This window comes from Bufo gargarizans, chromosome 11, assembly GCF_014858855.1.
Source record: "Bufo gargarizans isolate SCDJY-AF-19 chromosome 11, ASM1485885v1, whole genome shotgun sequence".
In the NCBI taxonomy this organism is placed as follows: domain Eukaryota; kingdom Metazoa; phylum Chordata; class Amphibia; order Anura; family Bufonidae; genus Bufo; species Bufo gargarizans.
In genome coordinates, this window is record NC_058090.1 from 89186531 (window position 1) to 89211744 (window position 25214).

Below are 25214 nucleotides of genomic sequence, written 5' to 3' on the forward strand. Positions count from 1 at the left end.
CATTGAGAGGATTGAAACGCTCCTGTTATTTGGTGAATAAACGTACACGTTTTTTGGAAGTGCCGTGGAGTTTGCTTTTTATAGATAGATATGAGATAGATGTATAGATAGCTATGAGAAAGATAGTGTCACAAACCAGCGTGCCACGTGTCCTACCTACCCTAAAGGTGTTGTCTAAGTGAACCCCTCGATCTTCACAGTACCCCTGATGGTGGGGATAGACTTTCTTGAGGGGAACACCAGGTCGCTACCTCTTGAGGATAGGCACACGAGGCAGCTGGTCCAGGCGGACCAGGAGGTACCTGAGAAAGGTACCAGAAGTACAAGCGTAGTCAGGCAGGTGGAGTCGTTACCAGGAGCAACAGTGCAGGACTGAAGGATGAGGCAGAGGCGAAGTCAGACAGGCAAAAGGTCAGGGCAGGCGGCACAGGTACAGGTCAGGTAATCCGGGTCTGGCAATAGGACAGTCAAGACAAGCAGGCAGGGATCAGACGGTTAGCAGAATCCAGGAACAAAGTACAAGTCAGGAACACACATAAGTATCAGGATCTTTAGCAAAACACAAGGACCTTGACATTGAGGCATCTGGGAAGGGGGCTGAGCCACTTATATATGTGCATGAGAGCTAGGATTAGTCAGCAAGGTCACATGACCTAACCCATAAAACCCAGAAAGTGACGCACGCCGGCCCTTAACCCCTTAGTGTCCAGTAATACGCCATTTTACTGATGTAAGCAAACAGTGTTTTAGCTAAACAGCTTTCTTTAAACAATCATTACATATACTTAAAATGGTGCATTAAAAACTATAACTTGTCCTGCAAAAAATAAGACCTCATACAAGTACAAGATGAAAAAACATAGCTCTTGGAATGCAATTTTTTTTAAATGTGCATGGTCACTAAGGGGTTAAAGAAGTGCTGCAAAAAAAAAAAAAAAAAACAGCAGCAAGCATGCTGTGGCCAGGGCTGAGATGAAACTGAAGAGGATCCGCAGAACCACAGCACCTATACAGAGACCAGAGCTGACGCAGTGAATAGGAAGCACTGGCCACAGATCCCCGCTGAGCACGGCACCTGGGACCGCAGTGGTAAGCATAGGAACAGCGGCGCACAGCAGCCGCTGCTACAGATAGACAGATATGAGATAGATAGATATGAGATAGACAGATAATAGATAAATAGATATTAGAGGCTACTTTCACATCTGCGTTTTCAATTCTGCTATTGAGATCTGTCATAGGATCTCAATAGCTGAAGAAAACGCTTCAGTTTTGTCACTATTCATTGTCAATGGGGACAAAACTGAACTGAACAAAATAAAGTGTTCCGTTGCGTTCCCATCGCGGACAGATAAAACGCTGTAAGTAGCGTTTTTCTGTCTGCGATGTGGTGTGGAGCAAGACGGATCCGTCCGTTCACACAATGTAAGTGGGGATGGATCTGTTTTTTTTGACACAGTAAAAAATTGATCCGTTTGACTTTCAGTGGTGTTCATGACGGATCCATCATGGCTAAAGAAGACATAATACAACCGGATCCGTTCATGACGGAAGCGTTTTTGCAGATCCATGACTGATCCGGAAAAAAAAACTAGTGTGAAAGTATAGATATTAGATAGATATGAGATAGATAGATATATATAGATATTAGATAGATAGATATGAGATAGATAGCTATCCCTTACCATCAATTTAAAAAAGACCAACACTATGGTGTTCCAGAGAAGGAAAACAAAGTCAGCCAGGCCCCCTACCTTCACGCTACACAACCGCCCTCTTACAGCCACCAATAGGTACACCTACCTAGGCCTGATAATTGATCAAACTGGGAGCTTCAAATCAGCCATTGAGGAGCTGAAAGACAAAGCATCCAAGACCTTATACAACATCAGAAGACGACTGTACCACCTCAAAGCACCAGTGAGGGTCTGGCTTAAAATCTTTGACTCCATCATTGCACCAATCCTCTTTTATGGCAGTGAAGTCTGGGGCCCTCACACGTACCCTGACTGGTCAAGATGGGATTCCAGCCCAACAGAAATATTCCACCTGAAATTCTGTAAGCATCTCCTCCAGGTCCATCGGAGCACCTCTAACAGTGCCTGTCGAGGGGAGCTGGGCAGATTCCCTCTACACTTTACAATCCAGAAGAGGGCGCTATCATTCTGGGGCCATCTACATGGAAGTAGTGAAGGCTCCCATCACCATAAAGCCTTGCTACACCAAGGTATCCCAGGCAAGGCAAAGCCCCAAAATCAACTTAATGAAACCCAGCCCGACCAGATAATCACCCCACACCACCTCACAAAAGCCGGGATTGGGAACACAGTAAACAAGAGACAAGAGGAATACGTCAGTGAATGGAGGAAGGAGGTGAGAGCATCCCAGAAGCTGACGGTGTACCAGAGCCTGCAGAGAGACTTCAAACTGGCCCCATATCTGGAGAAACTAGGGAACCCCAGAGACCGGAAAATCCTGACCCGCTACAGACTGAGCACCCACAGCCTGGCCGTCAAATCCGGACGGCATCGACAGAGCTACATGCCAAGAGAAAGCAGACTGTGCCAGCAGTACCACCTGTAGGCGGTGGAGATTGAGGCTCAATTCCTAATATACTGTGCCAAATTCTCAGCAGGGACATCCACTTTAGGAGACTCTCTGATCTACTCCCAGACTTCAGCTCCATGGGGGAGGAAGAGAAGCTGCCCATCCTGCTGGGAAAGGAAGAAAACACTGTGGACATAGCAGCACAATATATCAGTGCCTGCCACAGACTGAGAGGAGCCTGATATGCCAGGTACCCTGACCCGGGGTGTGTCCGCAACCGTTTCCCCCCCCCCCCCCCCCTTCCCCCTGTCATGATATGCCACGAACTCCTATACACTGACCCCGGGTGTGTCCCCATTTCTCAACCCCCTATTTCCCACATGCTTTGGCAATACTAATGTATAATTTTAGACCTGCCAATAAAGCTTTTTGATTTGATAGATATGAGATAGATAGATATTAGATAGATAGGAGATAGATAGATAGATATGAGATAGATAGATAGATATGAGATAGATAGATAGATAGATAGATAGATAGATAGATAGATAGATAGATAGATATGAGATAGATAGATATGAGATAGATAGATAGATAGATAGATATGAGATAGATATGAGATAGATAGATAGATAGATATGAGATAGATATGAGATAGATAGATAGATATGAGATAGATAGATACATAGATATTAGATAGATAGATAATACCAGACAGTAAAGCAGTACTGTTTCTACAGGACGACCCGCAGAAGCAGATGTGACTTACCAGCATGATAACTAAGGACTATGAAGGAGCACACGCAGAGCCACCTCATCGCCTTCTCCTTCCTGTGTCACTGTGTCTGTGACTGCTCCGGGGTGAAGCAGACTACGCGTGGTGTGATCCCTCCTTCTATACTGTAAAAGAAGGACTGAAGAAGCTACACCTTTTATACAAACGCCTTCTTGGAATATTGCATCAAATTGATGGCAGGATAACTGATGCCTGTGGCAAAATGTCTGTGTAACGGTCACGTCCACACACACACACAGGGGGAAGGATAGTGACCACTGCGCTCCACCCTCACCCCTGGCCCTGCCTACTTGCCTCACGAGTCCTGATGACAGGGGACAACTGGACGACAGTCCCTTACTTAGGATATGTGCAGGGAAGACAGACAAGACAAAATACGGAACGTGAACGGACCAGGTCAGAACCAAGAGAGCTACGTAGTACAAAGGGTTAAGCAAAGAATAGTCAGGAGAAGCCGGGGTCAAATACCAGGAGAGTAGAGAAGTACCAGAGGAGTCCGCAAGGAGTAGTCAGGTGAGAGCGGAGGTCACAATACCAGGACGGATGCGCAGTACAGGAGGAGCAGGCAAAGGATCGTCAGGGAACAGGATAGAGCTGCCTCCCGGGCGCTGCGCTGCTGTGTCAGCCCCGATGGTTACCATGGCAACCGGATGCCTTCACAGGCATCCGGCATGCCATGGCATAAAGGGTAGTTTCACACTTGCGGCAGGACAGATTTGCTCCGCCTGCCGGACCGCCGCTCTGTCCGTATTGACTATAATGGGGACGGGGGCAGAGACCCGGCAGTGCGCGGCGAGAGGCCGCCGTACGAAAAGTACTGCAGGTCCAACTTTTTCATCCGGCAGCCTCTCACAGCGCACTGCCGTACTGCGCCAGAGCTCCGCCCCCCTCCCCTTTATAGTCAATGTGGACGGAGAGGCGGCATGCCGAAATAGCGGCAGGACAGATCCGGCAGGCTGTCCTGCTGCTAGTGTGAAAGTACCCTAAGGCCGAATGCACGCGGCATGCCGGGCTGGATTCCTGTTCAGAGCAGGAGCGCACGGCGTCATTGGTTGCTATGACGCGTGCGCTTCATGCCACCGCTGCACTACAGTAATACACTGGTATAGTGTATTACTGTAGTACAGCAGCAACATGAAGCGCACGCGTCATAGCAACCAATGACGCTGTGCGCTCCTGCTCTGAACAGGAATCCAGCCCGGCATACCACGGACCGCTCTTGGCCGCGGAACACGGCCATGTGCATTCGGCCTAAGCCTGATGAGGCACTTGCTGGGAAGAAAGGAGCCTGACCAGGCTAGGTGTAATAGAAAATACACTGCAGTACACTATACAGTGTACTGCAGTGTATTATAGAGGCATCAGACCCACTGGATCTTCAAGAACCAAGTTGGTCTGGGTAAAAAAAAAAAAATAATGAAAAAAGTATTAGGGTACTTTCACACTTGCGGCAGGACGGATCCGACAGGCTGTTCACCATGTCGGATCCGTCCTGCGGCTATTTTGCCGTGCCGCCGCTCCGTCCCCATTGACTATAATGGGGATGGGGGCGGAGCTCCGGAGCAGCACGGCGAAAGCTGCCGGACTAAAAAGTCCTGCATGTCCGACTTTTTAGTCCGGCGGCTTTCGCCGTGCACCGCCGGAGCTCCGCCCCCGTCCCCATTATAGTCAATCCGTCCGGCGGCATGGCGAAATAGCTGCAGGACGGATCCGATAGGGGGAACAGCCTGTCGGATCCGTCCTGCCGCAAGTGTGAAAGTACCCTTAAAGGGGTATTATCATCTGGGTAATCATGTTTCATCCCCCCCCCCGGCTTTTCCTAAATATAATCCTTTTTCTAAATCCTATAGGCTTTGAATAAAATTGAAAATTCATATAGCATTGTTTATAGTCGCTGCCCATGGATACGGCCACCGCTCGCCGGCCGCATCCATGGGCCGCGCCTGCGGACATCATTCCCTGGTGATCTAGTGGTGGCCGCAATTCTTCTCGAGATCGCGCACGTCTCCGGCCGGCCGCGCATGCACAGATCTATTTTCCTTTGAGCTGCGTTGAAAATAGATCTGCGCATGCGCGGCCGATCAGTTCGTGGAAGAGACGAGTGCGGACGGCGTGGGAGAGACAGCAGGGTAAGTATTTGTTATATATGCGATTGGGGGCAGATGGAGTCACTTTTGGGGCAGATGGAGGCATATGGGCAGCTATATAGGGGGCTTTGGGGGCAGATGGAGGCTATATGAGGCTAATGGGCAGCTATATGGGGCAGATGGAGGCACTTGGTGGCTGGTGAAAGAGAAACAGATGTAGCAGGGCTGAATATGTGGCAGGTCAGCATCAATGCTGGTGAAAGAGAAACAGATGTAGCAGAGCTGAATATGCGGCTGTTCTGACAGTGCTGGTTGAAGAGAAAAACAGATGTAGCAGAGCTGTATATGTGAAAGGTCAGCATCAATGCTGGTGAAAGAGAAACAGATGTAGCAGAGCTGAATATGCGGCTGTTCTGACAGTGCTGGTTGAAGAGAAAAACAGATGTAGCAGAGCTGTATATGTGAAAGGTCAGCATCAATGCTGGTGAAAGAGAAACAGATGTAGCAGAGCTGAATATGCGGCTGTTCTGACACAGTGCTGGTTGAAGAGAGATACAGATGTAGTAGAGCTGAATATGTGGCTGTTCTGACACAGTGCTGGTTGAAGAGAGATACAGATGTAGTAGAGCTGAATATGCGGCTGTTCTGACACAGTGCTGGTTGAAGAGAGATACAGATGTAGTAGAGCTGAATATGCGGCTGTTCTGACACAGTGCTGGTTGAAGAGATAGACATATGCAGTAGAGCTGTATATGAAGCTTTTCAGACAGTGCTAGTGGGGGAGTAGAATAAAGATGTAGCAGGGCTGTATAGGAAGCCATTCAGCCAAAGTGATGTTAGGGGACTGGAGAAGACACATGTAGCTGAGCTGTATATGCATCTATAAAGATACATAGATTAAGGTTTATACACAACTGGAGTACAGCTGTAATGGAAACAAATCAGCATCAGTGCTGGGGGGTGGGGGTTGGTCAAGCTTTTGGGCTAATGTATAATATGGAATTATAGTTTTTGATGCACAGAATGGGTTTGTAAAAGATCAGAAAGAGATTTTATGTGTAAGGGCTCTTTCACACTTGTGTTCTTGTCTTCCGGCATAGAGTTCCGTCGTCGGGGCTCTATTCCGGAAAAATCCTGATCAGGATTATCCCAATGCATTCTGAATAGAGAGAAATCCGTTCAGGATGCATCAGGATGTCTTCAGTTCAGGACCGGAAAGTTTTTTGGCCGGAGAAAATACCGCAAGATGCTGCGCTTTTTGCTCCGGTCAAAAATCCTGAACACTTGCCGCAAGGCCGGATCCGGAATTAATGCCCATTGAAAGGCATTAATCCGGATCCGGCCTTAAGCTAAACGTCGTTTCGGCGCATTACCGGATCCGACGTTTAGCTTTTTCTGAATGGTTACCATGGCTGCCGGGACGCTAAAGTGTAGTGGGGAGCGGTATACTTACCGTCCGTGCGACTCCCAGGGCGCTTCAGAGTGACGTCAGGGCGCCCCACGCGCATGGATCAAGTCATTCTGGAGCGCCCCGGGAGCCGCACAGGCGGTAAGTATACTGCTCCCCACTACTACTATGGCAACCAGGACTTTAATAGCGTCCTGGCTGCCATAGTAACACTGAACGCATTTTGAAGACTGATCAGTCTTCAAATGCTTTCAGTTCACTTGCGAAGTTACGGATCCGGCGGGCACTTCCGGCAACGGAAGTGCACGCCGGATCCTCACAACGCAAGTGTGAAAGAGGCCTAAAACTGCAGAATAGCCACGTGTTACTGTGCACTGAGCTCACTTCACATGGCTCTCTGAGTGACCATTCCCCTCACACACACTGCAGGCTGCCAGACTGATGACTCATACTATCCTCATGAACGAGCATGCATGACTCAGCTCTCAGTGTGATGTCATAAGGAGGCGTGGCCGGCCTTCACTCTAGCTGCCTAAGCCCGCCCAGCCTTATCTGCAGAAAACCAGGAAGTGACCAGCTAGCTGGCAGCAATTGAGATTGAAGTAGCAAGATGAGAAAACCCCTTTAAAGGGAACCTGTCATGTGGATATTTGATTATAATCTAACTAATTATATACAATCATTAACTATTAAAAAGTACCTTAGATGTATTCACTTACTGGTGTGACAGATGGTTACCTCATGATATACACACAAAGATGCTGCATGCTAATGAGCTGATTGGAGTCCAGCGTGATGTCATTGAGTCCAGCGTATATTTAATTCAGAGCTATAGCCACTCCCCTGCCCACCTGCTGCTGATTCCTATGGAAACAAACTGTCATTCAGCAGCAGGTGGGCGGGGAGAGTCAGGAGCTCATGAATATTCATGACTCGTCATTATCAGCTGGAGCTTTTCAATACGAGATGGCAGATTGACTGGGTCAATTAAAGAAAGTGACCCAGCATTTTGCTAAGCGAATCAGTCACTTATTTATGTTGCCCTTAGTTAGGACACCATAAAACTGGTGACAGGTTCCCTTTAACTCCTCACCGGAAAGTCATAGGAAGATGGTTCTGGCACCAATTGATCCGCCCGGATCCCTGGTGCATTTGGAGACCAAGCACTGCATTGCTATTAGGCTCCTACTAGACGTTCTCCATATCTCCTCTTCCCTGGATCCTATAAGTGAGCAAGGTCCGGGAGGACGCTCGGTTCGGTTCCAGGGTCTCAACTGTGTAACCGCTGTACGGCTTCAGATGTGCGGTAATTTCATATGAACTCCGTTATGTCTGGAGAATTTCTTTTGTTGTAGGTAACAAGCTCAGCCCCCCGCAGGGTGGTCACCCTGTCAGATCAGTTTGCTTCCAGCCTGGCTGGTGGAGGTGTGAAATGTCACATATCGGCTTTGAGGCTGGGCCCCCTGTGGAGCCCGCTTCCTCTGCCAATGACAGCAAATGGGCTGGCCTTCAACTATGTCCCCTCATATTCCTCACACTGATGTACCTATTTGCCAAATTTGGTGCCGATCGGTCCAGTATCTTGGTCGTGCATAAAGAACAGACAGAAATGTTTATATATATATAACATTTGCAGTTAGATGCGCCCATTGCTAAAACTGAAAAATTGGCCTAGTAAGGAAGGGGGTAAACTCTCCAGTAATGAAGTGGTTAAAAGTATTAAAACTATATAAATGTGGCATCGTGTGTCGTATATGTGACCGTACTGACCTGAAGAATGAAGGGAACAGGTCAGTTTTACCACAAGAGGACTCCCTGAAGACATATAGTAGAATTGCATTTTATTTTTTCCACTGCCACCCTATTCCGAATTTTTTTCCCAGCTTCCCACTGCATTGTATCCAATATTAACCGAAGTTTTTTTAATTTTCCTTTTTCCACTCCCTGCCTTCCCAGAGCCGTAACTTTTTTAATTTTCCTTTCACATAGCCATCGGAGGGCTTGTTTTTTGCAGGACAAGTTGTACTTTACAATGACACCATTTATTACTGCACATGATGTAGCGGGAAGCAGGAAAAAAAAAAAAATGGGGTGGAAATGGAAAATAAAAAAGCAGTACCGGCACAGTTTTCTTTACGACGTTCGATAAAACTGACCATTCTACAGATCAGTACGACCTGTCTTGTCTTTAGGTACTGATAAAATAATAAAAACCTTGGGAAAAAAATCTGTTTCGTTTTCGGCACCATATTCTGACCCCTATAATTTTTTTGTCCTTATATGTACGGAGCAGGGTGAGGGCTCATTTTTGGTGGGGTGATCTTTACTTCTCATCGATACCATTCTGGGATGTGTACGGTTATTGAGATCACTTTGTAAAAAATTTTTGTGCTAAATGAAGCATCCCAAAATGGCTAATCGATCATTTAGACCTCTCTTTTTTCCGTTTCGCTGCTTGCCATATGGGAAAAATATTTTTATAGTATGGGCCTATTCGCATATTTAATTTTAAAAAAACTTTATTTATTTTTTTACTTTTTTATAGTTCCCCATAGGGAACTATAACAAGCAATCATTAGATTGCTATTCCCATAGATGCCAATGCATTAGCAGTGGAGTCTATGAGAAATGTACTAGTTTCCTATGGAGGCCTGCTACAGACAGGAAACACTGAGCAGCGGCCTCCTTCCGTTCTCTATGACGGGGGACTGCCGCACACAAGCTCCTCTAATCGCCACACGGGGGCGCCGGAGCATTCACCACGGCATCTGATGTGTTAAGTGTCCGCGACCACCATTATCGCCGGTCTCGGACATGAGCCGCGGGTGTCTGTTGTAGGAAATAGCGTGAGCGGGCACCATCTTAAAGACCCGGCCAGCGCCATACTAGTACGGCACTGGTTTGGAAGGGGTTAAATGGTGTCATTAGAAAGTAGAACTTTTCCCACAAAAAAAATAAACAAGCCTCATGTGAACAGAAAAGTAAAAAAGTTACGGCCAGTGACATAACTACAGCTGACAGGGCCCCACAGTAAATTTTTGAACGGTGGCCCCGCAGCAATTATTTTCACAACCCCCATTCCTATGGCTTGTCAAGATCGGTGTCTCAGACCAGGCCCGGCAGCCGCTCCGTCCGTTTCCTACACGTATATAAAAACAAAAACGGAAAATCGCCTGGCAATGAAGCGGTTAAGCAGCAGGCCGGTGGAGACCGCGGGGACTTATTGCAGGTTATGTATTTCACATCCCTATAAGCTCCATAAAACCCCTATCGGCAGCCACATTCTAGCCAATGACATATTTGACTTCAGAGGCTCACGTGACGATACCAAAAATCCAATTGTCACCATGGTATTCACCAGTGCCACCTATATGTTACCTAGCAACAAGGGAAGACAACCTACCTGCTCCACCCAATGTTCTAACACAGTCACAGGTTAACCCTGCCTGAGGTAAAGTCAATGGAATGGAGCCATAATGCAGTAGGCTAGCTCCCTGACAGGACTGACTGCGCATGCCCTCACAGAGCTCAGGAGGACTCGATGCCTTCTGTGTGACCACCCACTTTCCCAGCTGGACCCTAATGGACGAACTGAAAGAAGCACAGACCAGCTCAACGCCAGCGGCGATAGCCAAACGCCAATTCTCCCGCTCACAATCTCGTTCAGCCAATCAAGGGAGGCCTTTTAGCTGGGCTGCTCTTTGATTGGTGGATGGTAGAGCGGGGCGCTAACTCTCCTCCTCGCCGCCCTAGTAACGCAGACATCTGGTTTAGCCAATCACGGGAGGCCCTTTAGCTGGGCTGCTATTTGATTGGTGGATGGTAAAGCGGGGCGCTATCTCTGCTCCTCGCCGCCCTAGTAACGCAGACATCTGGTTTAGCCAATCACGGGAGGCCCTTTAGCTGGGCTGATCTTTGATTGGTGGATGGTAAAGCTCGGCACTAGCTCCCCTTGTAACGTATACATCCCGGTCAACCAATTACGAGAGGCTAGTTTAGCTGCGCTGCTCCGTGATTGGCTGATGGTGCGGCACTATCCTTCTCACCGCCCCTAGTAACGCAGACAGCTTGTTACGGGATGCTGAACTGTGCTCTGTGATTGGCTGGTGGTAGAGCACGTGATTGCTAACGCCAGACTCTTCTTCCGCAGGAAAACACCTATGACGTTATACTTTCATTCATAGAGGTAACTTCTTTATGCTGGGCTGCCTGGGAGGTTGGCGTTAACACTTTCACTGCCCTGCGGCGGCCTCTACATAACTTAGGCGCAGCTACCTCAGGCCTAAATCTACGCCAATCCTCTCGCTGTGGTAGAATTAGATCAATTTCTACGCCTAAGTCTCATGCACACGACCGTATGTATCTTGCGGTCTGCAAAAAACTGGATCCGCAAAAAATACGTTTGACGTCCGTATGCATTCCGTATTTTGCGGAACGGAACAGCTATCTCCTAATAGAACAGCCCTATCCTTGTCCGTAGGAATGGACGTGTGGAAACAGAATGCACACAGAGTAACTTCCGTGGTTTTTTTGCGGACCCATTGTAATGAATGGTTCCGCATATGGTCTGCAAAAAAACACGGAAAGAAAACACGTTCGTGTGCATGAGCCCCTAAAACAGGCATAGAAAATGATAAATGAGACCGGCCGGCCCCCTCCCCCCCCCCCTTTTTTACCCCGACGTGGCGTGTAAGGGGGAGAAGTCGCGTATTTGGCTGCAAATCCCTTTTTCGGACCCTCAGCAGTGTACAATATTTTTTCAGGTCTATATTCACATTACTCGCAGTAAGGGTCCATTCAGACATCCGTAGGTGTTTTGCGGTCTGCAAAAAATGGACACCGGCAATGTGCGTTCCGCATTTCGCGGACCGCACATCGCCCTCACTATAATAGAAAATGCCTTTTCTTGTCCGCAGTTGCGGACAACAATAGGACATGTTCTATTTTTTTCGGGAACGGAAGTGCGGATGCGAACAGCACATTGTGAATGGGTCCGCACCCGTTCCCGCAAAATTGCGGAACAGACTCGGACCCAAGTTGCGGACGTGTGAATGGACCCTAACATTGCGGTTTCTTTCTCCATCAGACTGAGTGTGGGGAATGGGTTATTTATTTTATTCTCCAAAATATTTCTCCGGCTCGTACTTTACTTTCACTCTCGCGTTTGGTGCGGGTCCGTCATGGATCCGCACCGATAATACAACCGCTCGGAACGGATCCGTTTTGAACACCATTGAAAGCCAATGGGGAAAGGATCCGTTTTCTATTATGTCAGTGAAAAAAACGCGCGCCCCATTAACTTACATTGTGTTTCAGGACGGATCCGTTTGCCTCTGCATCGTCAGGCGGACACCAAAACGCTGCGAGCTGCCTCCAGAGCGGAACGGAGCCAAACTGATGCCTTCTGAGCGGATCCTTTTCCATTCAGAATGCATTAGGGCTGAACTGATCCGTTTTGGATCGCGTGCGAGATCTCGCAAACGGAAAGCCAGTGTGAAAGTAGCCTTATGCTCCCAACCCCCATCATGGCGCCTCGGCAATATGTCTCGAAGCGACATCCTGTGTGAACTAGGACTAACATGGCGGCAGATAGCGGGTCCTTGTGGAGTCTCTCCGAGCCCGTCTCGCTGCTGTCACGCGGCGGGCACTCTGGATATCCGCAGGTGGTCAGGATGTCGGGACTCGGCATGTGAAGGCATCTAACCTGGCCTTATTTTGGGGTCTTTTTCAGTCCGAGATAACGTTGGAGCAGATATGGAAGTCCTCTTCTGCTGGTTCCTAATAGGTCTCCATCTCGGAAGCAGTGAGTAACACTTTTTTAATACTGTACGTTGTTTATACGGAAATTGTGTTCATCCAATGTCTAATAATCCAGAAAATCAAATATTTGGGAACTTGTTTTCTGCGTCTTGGGTTAAGTTGCTGAAAGGTTCTTTAACCACTTCAGCCCCGCTAGCTTAAACCCCCTTCATGACCAGAGCACTTTTTACACTTCTGCACTACACTACTTTCACCGTTTATCGCTCGGTCCTACAACTTACCACCCAAATGAATTTTACCTCCTTTTCTTCTCACTAATAGAGCTTTCATTTGGTTGTATTTCATTGCTGCTGACATTTTTACTTTTTTTTATATTAATCGAAAATGACCGAAATTTTTGCAAAAAAAATGAAATTTTTCACTTTCTGTTGTAAAATTTTTCAAATAAAACTACATTTCTATATAAATTTTTCTCAAAATTTATTGTTCTACATGTCTTTGATAAAAAAAAATGCAATAAGTGTATATTTATTGGTTTGGGTAAAAGTTATAGCGTTTACAAACTATGGTGCAAAAAAAATAAATTTACGCACTTTGACTTTCTGAGCACCTGTCATGTTTCCTGAGGTTCTACAATGCCCAGACAGTAGAAACACCCCACAAATGACCCCATTCGCTGATGGGCATAGTGAGTTCATGGAAGTTTTTATTTTTTGTCACAAGTTAGCGGAAATTGAATTTTTTATTTTTTTTATTTATTTTTTCTTACAAAGTCTCATATTCCACTAACTTGTGACAAAAAAAAATAAAATTTACATGAACTCGCCATGCCCCTTACGAAATACCTTGGGGTGTCTTCTTTCTAAAATGGGGTCACTTGTGTATTTACACTGCCCTGGCATTTTAGGGGACCTAAAGTATGAGAAGTAGTTTGGAATCCAAATGCGTAAAAAATGCCCTGTGAAACCCTAAAGGTGCTCATTGGAATTTGGGCCTCTTTGCCCACCTAGGCTGCAAAAAAGTGTCACATGTGGTATCGCCGTACTCAGGAGAAGTAGGGCAATGTGTTTTGGGGTGTCTTTTTACATATACCCATGCTGGGTGAGAGAAATATCTTTGTAAAAGACAACTTTTCCCATTTTTTTTTATACAAAGTTGTCATTTTACAGAGATATTTCTCTCACCCAGCATGGGTATATGTAAAAATACACCCCAAAACACATTGCCCAACTTCTCCTGAGTACGGCGATACCAGATGTGTGACACTTTTTTGCAGCCTAGGTGGGCAAAGGGGCCCAAATTCCAATGAGTACCTTTAGGATTTCACCGGTCATTTTTTACAGATTTTGATTTCAAACTGCTTCTCACGCATTTGGGCCCCTAAAATGCCAGGGCAGTATAACTACGCCACAAGTGACCCCATTTTGGAAAGAAGACACCCCAAGGTATTCAATGAGGGGCCTGACGAGTTCATAGAAGGTTTTTTTTTTTTTTTTTTCTTGGCACAAGTTAGCGGAAATTGATTTTTTTTGGGGGGGTTTTCTCACAAAGTCTCCCTTTCCGCTAACTTGTGACAAAAAGTTCAATCTTTCATGGACTCAATATGCCCCTCAGCGAATACCTTGGGGTGTCTTCTTTCCAAAATGGGGTCATTTGTGGGGTGTTTGTACTGCCCTGGCATTTGAGGGTCTCCACAATCATTACATGTATGGCCAGCATTAGGAGTTTCTGCTATTCTCCTTATATTGAGCATACAGGTAATGAGATTTATTTTTTCCGTTTAGCCTCTGGGCTGAAAGAAAAAATGAACGGCACAGATTTCTTCTTTCGCATCGATCAATGTGGATGAAAAAATCTCTGCCCAAAAATGGGCAAAAAAAAATAAAGAGGGGAAAGGCGTCTGCCAGGACATAGGAGCCTGTCTTACAAATGGGAGGCTAGCGAAGTACAGGAAGCCGCTGCGATTGATACAAAATATCAAAACTGAATTTTTTATCGCCGCAGCACTTGTGTAGTGATTGTGCAGTGATAAAAATTTTGTCACTGCGGCGGGGTGGGCGTGGGTGAACGCACGTGTGGGCGACCGATCGGGCAAACACTGCGTTTTGGGTGGAGGGCGAGCTAAGGTGACACTAATAAAGTTATAAATCTGACTGTGATCAGTTCTGATCACTTACAGATACTATAAAAGTACCAATGCTGAATAGCGATGCGCTGTGATACGCTAATCAGTGACTGCGGTGGGCTGGGCGCTAACTGATCCCTAAACTACCTACCAAAGGGGCCTAAACTAACCTAAACCTAACAGTCAATACTGGTAAAAAAAAAAGTGACAGTTTACACTGATCACTTTTTTTCCCTTTCACTAGTGATTGACAGGGGTGATCAAGGGGTTAATTGGGGTGATGGGGGGGGGGGGGTGATCTGGGGCTAAATATGTAGTGCTTGGTGTCCTTACTGTGATCTGTGCTCTCTGCTGGGACCAACCGACGAAAAGGACCCAGCAGAGAGCACAGAAGCCATTTAACACATTATATTTATAATATAATGTGTTATATGGCTGGTAGTTCGTTATTTTAAAAGTCACCAACCTGCCAGCGCTGATCATTGGCTGGCAGGCTGGTGACCAGCTCCTTCTGCGACTTTTGCCGACCCGCACTGCGCATGTGCGGGCCGGATATGCGCGTCCCTGCGTTAGGCGGTCGGGAGGTTAAAGGGCTTCTGTCACCCCCCAAAACTCATTTTTAATTTTTGGGCATATTAAAATCCTTATTGGACGACTATTCCCTATATAGGGCTCTTACCTTGTTCTGTTGGTTGGTTTCACAAAAAATCGAGCTTTTAAAATATGCAAATGACTTCACTACCAGCAAGTAGGGCGTCTACTTACTGGCAGCCGCCGCATCCTCCTTTCAAAAAAACGCCCCCTCCTCCTGCTGATTGACAGGGCCAGCGAGCGCTCTCCTCCTCCGGCTGGCCCTGTCTGCAATTCAAATCCCGCGCCTGCACCTTACGTGTCTTCATTCGGCGCAGGTGCTCTGAGAGAAGGACGCTCGCTTCCTCAGCACTTCCTCAGTGCGCCTGCGCCGATGACGTCTTCTCTTTCGGGTTTAGAGGTGACGTCATCGGCGCAGGCGCACTGAGTAAGCCCTTGACCACTTGACCCTGGATTAAAGGGACTGGCCATTTTAGGCCCCTTTCACACGAGCGAGTGCAATGCGTGATACGAATGCATTGCGCCCGCACGGAATCCGGACCCCTTCATTTCAATGGGGCTGTGTACATGAACGTTGGTTTTCACGCGTCACTTGTGTGTTGCGTGAAAATCGCAGCAGGTTCTATATTCTGCGTTTTTTCACTCAGCCCTGGCCCCATAGAAGTGAATAGGGCTGCGTGAAAAACGCATCACATCCACAAGCAAGTACGAAGGCGATGCGTTTTTCGCTGATGGTTGCTAAGAGATGGTGTTTGTAAACATTTCGTTTTTTATCACGCGTGTGAAAATCGCATCAATGCGCATTTGACCCGCGCGATAAAAACTGAACGCAAACAAAACGGAATAGACTTGTTTGCGAAATCGCACAGTTTTCAATGAACGCATCCGGACCTAATCCGGCCACGCTCGTCTGTAAGGGGCCTTAAAGGCGTTTTCCAAAATTCCCCCAGGATAGGTCATCGATACCCAATCGGTCCCCGACGGTCACCTGTTTGAAGAGGCTACATACATAGAAATCATGGGGCCCCATAGCAAAACTCAGAATTGGGCCCCCCCCCCCCGCCCCCACAATAAAAAATAGAATTTTCGTAGCTGATCCGTTGAGATGTGGGGTTTAATCTGATATTGATGAGAAAAAAAAGCTTGTGAAGTGTTTTCATGAGTCTTTTTTTTTTTTTACTTTTAATAAAATTGTATGTGGATTATGTTTATGTCAGCACACGGCATCTAAAGGGTTACAATGGCAGAACTGGGACTTGCTCCAATGCCGCCAGCTGCATGTTATAACGGACACCAACAGGTAATGGTGCAAGCTCAGCTCCTGTGTCTGCCCCATGGATGTGCATGGACATAGCAGTAGCAGAAGATAATGAGGATTTAAAAAAATTATAATTATATGTGTGTATATATATATATATTTACTACGAGTTCTGAGGGGGCTCCTAGGACATGTGACATGATGATGATTGGTCACGTGGCCTAATCATAGTTCAGTCCCATTCAAGTGAATGGACCTGACCTGCAATACCAAGCATGGCCACTATACAATGTATAGCACCGAGCTTCATGAGCACTGCAGGCTCTTCAAAAAGCTGATCGGCGGGGGTGGGACCCCCACAGGTCAGAAAAAGAGAGAGGAAAATCCCTTTAACGTTTCTTTTCCAAATTTGCTAGAAGCAGCCCAGTAAGGCCCCTTTCACACAAGCGAGTTTTCCGCGCGGGTGCAATGCGTGACCTGTTCTACGTTGCGTGAAAAAACGCAGCATGTCCTATATTCTGCGTTTTTCACGCAGCCCTGGCCTCATAGAAGCGAATAGGGCTTCAGTGAAAAACGCATTGCAACGTTTTTTCACTTCTATGGGGCCAGAGCTGCGTGAAAAACGCTGAATATAGGACATGCTGCGTTTTTCACGCAACGCAGAACTCGTGTACACAGACCCATTGAAATGAATGGGTCAGGATTCAGTGCGGGTGCTATGCGTTTTGCTCGTGTGAAAGGGGCCTAAGGGTCTTTTTACACGAGCAGATTTCGGTACAAGATACTGGTCAGCTGCCATTTCCATGAGCCGATCAGGCAGGACAAAGGATTGATAATATGATCATTCATCCCCTGATCATTCATCCTCCTAAACAGTTGCATTTACACAAGGAGATTTTAGTGCCACATAAAAGATGTGGTCATGCAACGGGTAGTCAGCGACAGGTTTACATGGGACAAGGCTTGTTTGCTCCTGATCATGGGTCTCTTTCTGTGTATATGACCAGACCCATCCATCAGTGAGCCTCATTGGATAATAGCACTCAATGGAAACCCTTCCATCAGTGGCCACCCTGAGGACTGGCGCACAGTGCAGATAGGGGAGCGGGCAACACTGCTCCACAGGAGGCCTCTGCTCTGAACCTCTAATAACCATACATGAATAAGTGGATGATTGCACTCCTTCTAGCACACTTGGAAAGCTAATCTTAGTCCTCCTTCACACGAGCAATACAGAGCTTGTCAGTGAAGTCCTGTCAGTTTACTTCAGTGTTTACTGCAAACACTGTTTTTGCACTTTGTCCGCCTTGATGTCATTAGTTTTTGATGCTTTTTTCACATGCAGAAAGAAACGCTAAATAATAATAACACCAGGACGGTGGAGTCACAGTCAAAGCTAGTTTTGGGTGGAGTTGAAGTCAGTAAGAGTGTTCTTAATATTGTATAATTAATTTATTAAAGAGTCATATACATTTAGAAATGTTAATTATACATACAGTCCTGATCAAAAGTTTAAGACCACTTGAAAAATGGCAAAAAATCATAGGTTCCAAGTAGAGCTTCACCATGCAACAAGAAGAAATGAGAGTGAGACAAAACATTTTTTGAGCATTCAACTAATTGAAAATAACAATTAACCACCTCAGCTCCCCTAGCTTAACCACTACAGGACCGCTGCACGCAGGATTGCGTCTTTGCGGCAGCCCTGTTATTCCTCCTGGACGCGCCAGGGCGTCATCTCGCGAGACGCGAGATTTCCTGTGAACGCGCGCACACAGGCACGCGCGTTCACAGGAACGGAAGGTAAACTAGTTGATCTACAGCCTGCCAGCGGCGAACGTTCGCTGGCAGGCTGTAGATGCGATTTTTTTAACCCCAAAAAAAGGTATATTAGACGCTGTTTTGATAACAGCGTCTAATATACCTGCTACCTGGTCCTCTGGTGGTCCCTTTTGCTTGGGTCGACCACCAGAGGACACAGGCAGCTCTGTAATAAGTAGCACCAAACACCACTACACCCCCCCTGTCACTTATTAACCCCTGATCACCCCATAGTAGACTCCCTGATCACCCCCCTGTCATTGATCACCCCCCTGTAAGGCTCCATTCAGACGTCCGTATGTGTTTTGCGGATCCGATCCATGGATCCGCGGATCCGCAAAACACATACGGACGTCTGAATGGAGCCTTACGGGGGGGGGGGGTGATCAATGACATATAGACTCCCTGATCACCCCCCTGTCATTGATCACCCCCCTGTAAGGCTGGCTCCATTCAGAGGTCCGTATGTGTTTTGCGGATCCACGGATCCATGGATCGGATCCGCAAAACACATACGGACGTCTGAATGGAGCCTTACAGGGGGGTGATCACCCCATATAGACCCCCTGATCACCCCTCTGTAAGGCTGGCTCCATTCAGAGGTCCGTATGTGTTTTGCGGATCCATGGAAAACACATACGGCTGTCTGAATGGAGCCTTACAGGGGGGTGATCAATGACAGGGGGGTGATCACCCCATATAGACTCCCTGATCACCCCCCTGTCATTGATCACCCCCCTGTAAGGCTCCATTCAGACATTTTTTTTGGCACAAGTTAGCGGAAATTGATTTTATTTTTTTGTTTTTGTTTTTTCTTACAAAGTCTCATATTCCACTAACTTGCGACAAAAAAAATAAAATGTCACATGAACTCACCATACCCCTCACGGAATCCAAATGCGTAATTTTTTTTAGACATTTATATTCCAGACTTCTTCTCACGCTTTAGGGCCCCTAAAATGCCAGGGCAGTATAAATACCCCACATTGATCACCCCCCTGTAAGGCTCCATTCAGACATTTTTTTGGCACAAGTTAGCGGAAATTGATTTTATTTTTTTGTTTTTGTTTTTTCTTACAAAGTCTCATATTCCACTAACTTGCGACAAAAAAAAAAAAATGTCACATGAACTCACCATACCCCTCACGGAATCCAAATGCGTAAATTTTTTTAGACATTTATATTCCAGACTTCTTCTCACGCTTTAGGGCCCCTAAAATGCCAGGGCAGTATAAATACCCCACATGTGACCCCATTTTGGAAAGAAGACACCCCAAGGTATTTTGTGAGGGGCATGGCGAGTTCATGTAAAATTTTATTTTTTGTCACAAGAAATCAATTTCCGCTAACTTGTGCCAACAAAAAATAATCTTCTATGAACTCGCCACGCCCCTCATTGAATACCTTGGGGTGTCTTCTTTCCAAAATGGGGTCACATGTGGGGTATTTATACTGGCCTGGCATATTAGGGGCCCTAAAGCGTGAGAAGAAGTCTGGGATCCAAATGTCTAAAAATGCCCTCCTAAAGGAATTTGGGCCCCTTTGCGCATCTAGGCTGCAAAAAAGTGTCACACATCTGGTATCGCCGTACTCAGGAGAAGTTGGGGAATGTGTTTTGGGGTGTCATTTTACATATACCCATGCTGGGTGAGAGAAATATCTTGGTCAAATGCCAACTTTGTATAAAAAAATGGGAAAAGTTGTCTTTTGCTGAGATATTTTTCTCACCCAGCATGGGTATATGTAAAAAGACACCCCAAAACACATTCCCCAACTTCTCCTGAGTACGGCGATACCAAAGAGCAACTTTAGGATTTCACAGGGCATTTTTTACACATTTTGATTTCAAACTACTTCTCACGCATCTGGGCCCGTAAAATGCCAGGGCAGTATAACTACCCCACAAGTGACCCCATTTTGGAAAGAAGACACCCCAAGGTATTTCGTAAGGGGCATAGTGAGTTTTTATTTTTTGTCACAAGTTAGTGGAATATGAGACTTTGTAAGGAAAAAAATAAAAATAAAAAATCATGATTTTCCGCTAACTTGTGACAAAAAATAAAAAGTTCTATGAACTCACTATGCCCATCAGCGAATACCTTAGGGTGTCTACTTTCCGAAATGGGGTCATTTGTGGGGGTTTTCTACTGTTTGGGCATTGTAGAACCTCAGGAAACATGACAGGTGCTCAGAAAGTCAGAGCTGCTTCAAAAAGCGGAAATTCACATTTTTGTACCATAGTTTGTAAACGCTATAACTTTTACCCAAACCATTTTTTTTTTTGCCCAAACATTTTTTTTTATCAAAGACATGTAGAACAATAAATTTAGAGAAAAAATTATATATAGATGTCTTTTTTTTTTAAAAAATTTTACAACTGAAAGTGAAAAATTTCATTTTTTTTGCAAAAATTTCGGTAAATTTCGATTAATAACAAAAAAAGTTAAAATGTCAGCAGCAATGAAATACCACCAAATGAAAGCTCTATTAGTGAGAAGAAAAGGAGGTAAAATGCATTTGGGTGGTAAGTTGCATGACCGAGCGATAAACGGTGAAAGGAGTGTAGTGCCGAAGTGTAAAAAGTGGCCTGCAGCGCTCCAGATGGCGACTAAAATGGTCGCCAATGCGCCTTAAAATTTGCAGATGGCGACAAGACTTTTTAGCCTTGTCGCCATTTGCGACTGGGCTGCCGCGCTGTAGCTGGATATTGTGGCGGGGCACGGGCATAAGTGACGCGCTGTCATCTCAGACTTCTAGAGAAACAGACAGGAATGGAGCGGAGCTGAAGTAAGTGTCCATGGTGCTGTAACAGGAAGAGGCAGAGCCCACAGTCATGACAACTTAGCGGCGGCCTCGCTTTTTGGCAGTGTCGGGAGCAGCTTTCAGCCGGGGTGTGTGAGGTAGGCGCTCTTAGCGGGAAACTCTGTTGTTCTCGGGGCTGCTGTGTGAGTGGCACTGGTGTTCGGGGAGCAGGGCATAGCCAAAATGAGCGCAGCCGATCGGGAGATCATCCGTATCGCTAAGAAGATGGAGCGGATGGTGCAGAAGAAAAACACGGTCAGTGGTGCCTTCTGTGCCCGGCGGGTGAGGGGGAGCTGCCTGCTGTGGGCTCACTGAGGACGACTTACCTGCGGCCAGTGGGAGTCACCTGAGGACAAAGCAGGCTGACTGCAGGAGCTCTGCTCTGGGCCCTCAGGTCCTTCTCGGGTGGTATCAGAAGTGCCCCCTGATGCAGCAGAATACAGGCTGCTGTGAATGGAGGGCTGTATCTGAGGCATCAGGGTGACCAGCCTCACATAGGGTACTTTCACATTAGCGTTTTTCTTTTCCGGCATAGAGTTCCGTCACAGGGGCTCTATACCGGAAAAGAACTGATCAGGCATATCCCCATGCATTCTGAATGGAGAGTAATCCGTTCAGGATGCATCAGGATGTCTTCAGTTCAGTCATTTTGACTGATCAGGCAAAAGATAAAACCGTAGCATGCTACGGTTTTATCTCCGGCCAAAAAAACTGAAGACTTGGCATTTTTTCCCATAGGAATGTATTAGTGCCGGATCCGGCATTCAAAATACCGGAATGCCGGATCTGTCCTTCCGGCATGCGCAGACCGGTAAAAATACAAGACCGATCCGTCTGTCCGCATGACATGCGGAGAGACGGACCCATCCTTGCAATGCATTTGTGATCCGGATCCGTCTCACAAATGCTTTCAGTCAGCGGCGGATCCGGCGGGCAGTTCCGACGACCGAACTGCCTGCCGGATCACACTGCCGCAAGTGTGAAAGTAGCCGAATACTCTAATTATTCCCTTTCTGATCAGGTTCTGACGTTAGGGATCTGTTCATGTTCATCGGTCTGTCAGGATCTCCAGTATCTGTTATACAGTAATTACATGTATTTTAAATTTGGCGACTAAAAATTTAATTTGGCTCCTAAATTTTTCAGGTTAGGAGCCAATGGCTCCTTTGATATTTTTTTTAGTCTGGAGCCCTGGCCTGGTCATGAAGGGGGTTTAAGCTAGGGGGGCTGAAGTGGTCAAACTAATAGCACACAAAGAATTAAATGTTACCATGTTTTTATTGAACACACTAAGTTATGGTAGGCGGAGTCTGCCCTTGTTCTGCTGTAGCGCTGGCCAATCGCAGCGCAGAGCTCACAGCCTGGGAGAAAATAACCTCCCAGGCTGTGAGCTCTGCGCTGCGATTGGCCAGCGCTACAGCAGAACAAGGGCAGACTCCGCCTACCATAACTTTGTGACCGAAGATACAGGAGGGCATAGCAGGAGAACGGAGCGGCGCCCGGGGATAATAGTAAGTGCAGTGAGATCCCCGGGCGCCGCTCCCCATGTCTGTATAGTTAGTTCACATTGTCATAATCGGTGAAAGGTCCTCTTTAACATTGGGCAGGCCTGCAGTCATGTCTAGTCACATGTAATGCAAAGGGAGCAAGTCACTGCTGCGGCCTGTGATTGGCTGCAGCAGTCACGCATCTCCCTGTTAACGGATGTTGATATCGGTGCAGAAGGGCTGATCTGGGAGCCACATAGAGCGAGTCCAACAGCCGGGACCACGTGAGCATCATCTACACTGCCGTTTTGCCACGTTTGGAGGTCTGATTTAATCTCGGATAATCCCTTTAATGGTGTTATCCATGAATAGGTTACCTTTACAGGTGCACACAGCATGCCTCTGCTCTGGAAGATTTCTTACCATTATTACGTGTATAACAGTTTTTTTCAGCTTATTACATGCATAGTGCATTCCATATTTACTTCCAGGAATTTAGAAAATTTCAGGAATTTCAGAAATTCTATCTAAGGAGCCTGATTACTTACATGGTGAGAAAACGCCCAATGTCTCCATTTTACTACAGGAAATGTATTACTACTTACCTACCATTTATGGCTTAGTACCTCCACAGCCCTGAGTAACACACAGCATGTGCTAGCATCCGGATGGGAACAACGCCTATGTGAACAATGTGTTCATGTCTAATATAATTAAAAATCTTGGACGAGCTCTGCAATAGCAAAAAATCACTGCCTGCATGTGCTGGTATATGTCACATGATCGCCGCAGCCAATCAGTCTAATGTCGAAGACAGTGATTGGCTGCAGCAGTGACGTTCTGTCGCCAACATAGTGACCGTGTACTGACGTTGCAGTCTGTCAGTATGGAAACTCCCCTTGTCAGATGTTTTTATCCAAAGTGGTTGGACCCCATCCATTGTGTAGTAGTCATGGTGGGGTACTACAGCTGCAGCTCCCATGGAGGAGAACACTGCACCACCCGTCATCAGATGACAATGGACAGTCATTAAAGGGGTTGGCTCATCTGAGACATTGGTGGCATATCGCTAGGATATTCCTTCAATATCAGAGAGGTGTGACCCACACCTATCTTCAGAACAGGGCCCCCAAAGTGAAGGCAAGCACACCATGAGTGCGTGGCCTCCTTCCATTCATCGCTATTGGCGTTCCGAAAATAGCTGAGCAAGAACTCGTCTTTTTACTAAACTCACATAGTATTAATACATTTCAATCCGTGAATCGGCAGAAATCCCACCGTACTAGCCCTAATCTTATAATGTCTGCGTTAAGTTTTTTCCCTACACTACTAATGAAATGTTCATATCGACAGTTTCACCTGCAGAAAACTGCAGCAAGTCAAACGATGTGTACGCCATGCTCGGAGACAAGTTGACTCTGCCGGTGTTTGTGGTCGAGACCAAACGAATAAGAAAAATTGCATGGGTCAATTCACGAGCCGTTAAATTTGCCACGTCATATCCTAATGGTTCTATCGAAATCTGGGACAGTTATTACGCCAAAAGATTGACGACTTCCAGCAACGGCTCTTTGATTATCAATGACCTGAAGAAGGAAGATGTCAGCACCATCACGGCGACAATTTACTTGGGTGGAGACGATTGCTCACAGACGTATCACCTCAAAGTTGCAGGTAAAAAAAGGTTGTATTTATTAACCCCTTGAACACTAGGCCTAAAAGGATGACGATTATGTCTGTTTTTTGTTATTTATGCCTGCCCAAATTCTAACTTTATTTGTTGACTTTAATTTGTTTGAAGCTGGCAGGTGTTTGTGTTTTTTTATGTTTTTAACCCTTAGGATACCGGATGTTTTTCGTTTTTGCGTTTTCATTGTTCTTCGAGCCATAACTTTTTTTTATACTTCTGGGGTTCTGTTGTAGCATACCATGTAGTGGGAAGCGGTAAAAAAATACCAAATGGGGTGGAATAAAAAATAAAAATAAAATGAAATTCCTCCACCGTTTTACGGATTTTATTTCCACAGCATTTCGTTTGCGGCATAACTGATCTGTGCCCTTCATTCTCTGGGTCAGTGTGATTACAACATTATACCATATGTATAGGTTTTTTTATGTCTAGTTTAAAAATAATCTTAAACTTTGAAAAAAAACAACATCTGTTGAGTTGTGTGGGGGCTAATTTTTTGCGGGACAATGTATAGTTTTTATTTATACCATTTTGGAGTGTGTGTGACTTTTAGATCATTTTGTTTGGTAAGAAAAGCAATGAAAATATGAGAAATTGACAATTTTGACCCTTTTTTCTGTTACGCTATTTGCTATTTTGGAAAAATATTTTAATAGTATGGGCGTTTTCGGTCGCAGTGATACACATGATGTTTATTAGGGATGAGCGAATCGACTTTGGATGAAACATCCGAAGTCGATTCACATAAAACTTCATTCTAATACTGTACTGAGCAGGAGCTCCGTACGGTGATAGAATGTATTGGCTCCAATGAGCCAAAGTTATTGCTTTGTGTAGTCTCG

The 25214-nt window shown here is 46.1% G+C and overlaps 1 protein-coding gene across 2 annotated transcripts in view; it reads left to right on the forward strand.

Moving 5' to 3' along the window:
- The first annotated feature begins 10911 nt into the window (after nucleotides 1-10911).
- The window catches only part of LOC122921913, a 36626-nt gene continuing 22323 nt past the window's right edge, over nucleotides 10912-25214 (forward strand). For both annotated transcript variants that reach the window (XM_044272230.1, XM_044272229.1), the window contains exons 1-3: nucleotides 10912-11024; nucleotides 12570-12641; nucleotides 24036-24356. In XM_044272230.1, the coding sequence (XP_044128165.1) occupies nucleotides 12593-12641; nucleotides 24036-24356 (370 nt within the window). In that variant the 5' untranslated portion in view covers nucleotides 10912-11024; nucleotides 12570-12592. The remainder of the gene's footprint in view (nucleotides 11025-12569; nucleotides 12642-24035; nucleotides 24357-25214) is intronic.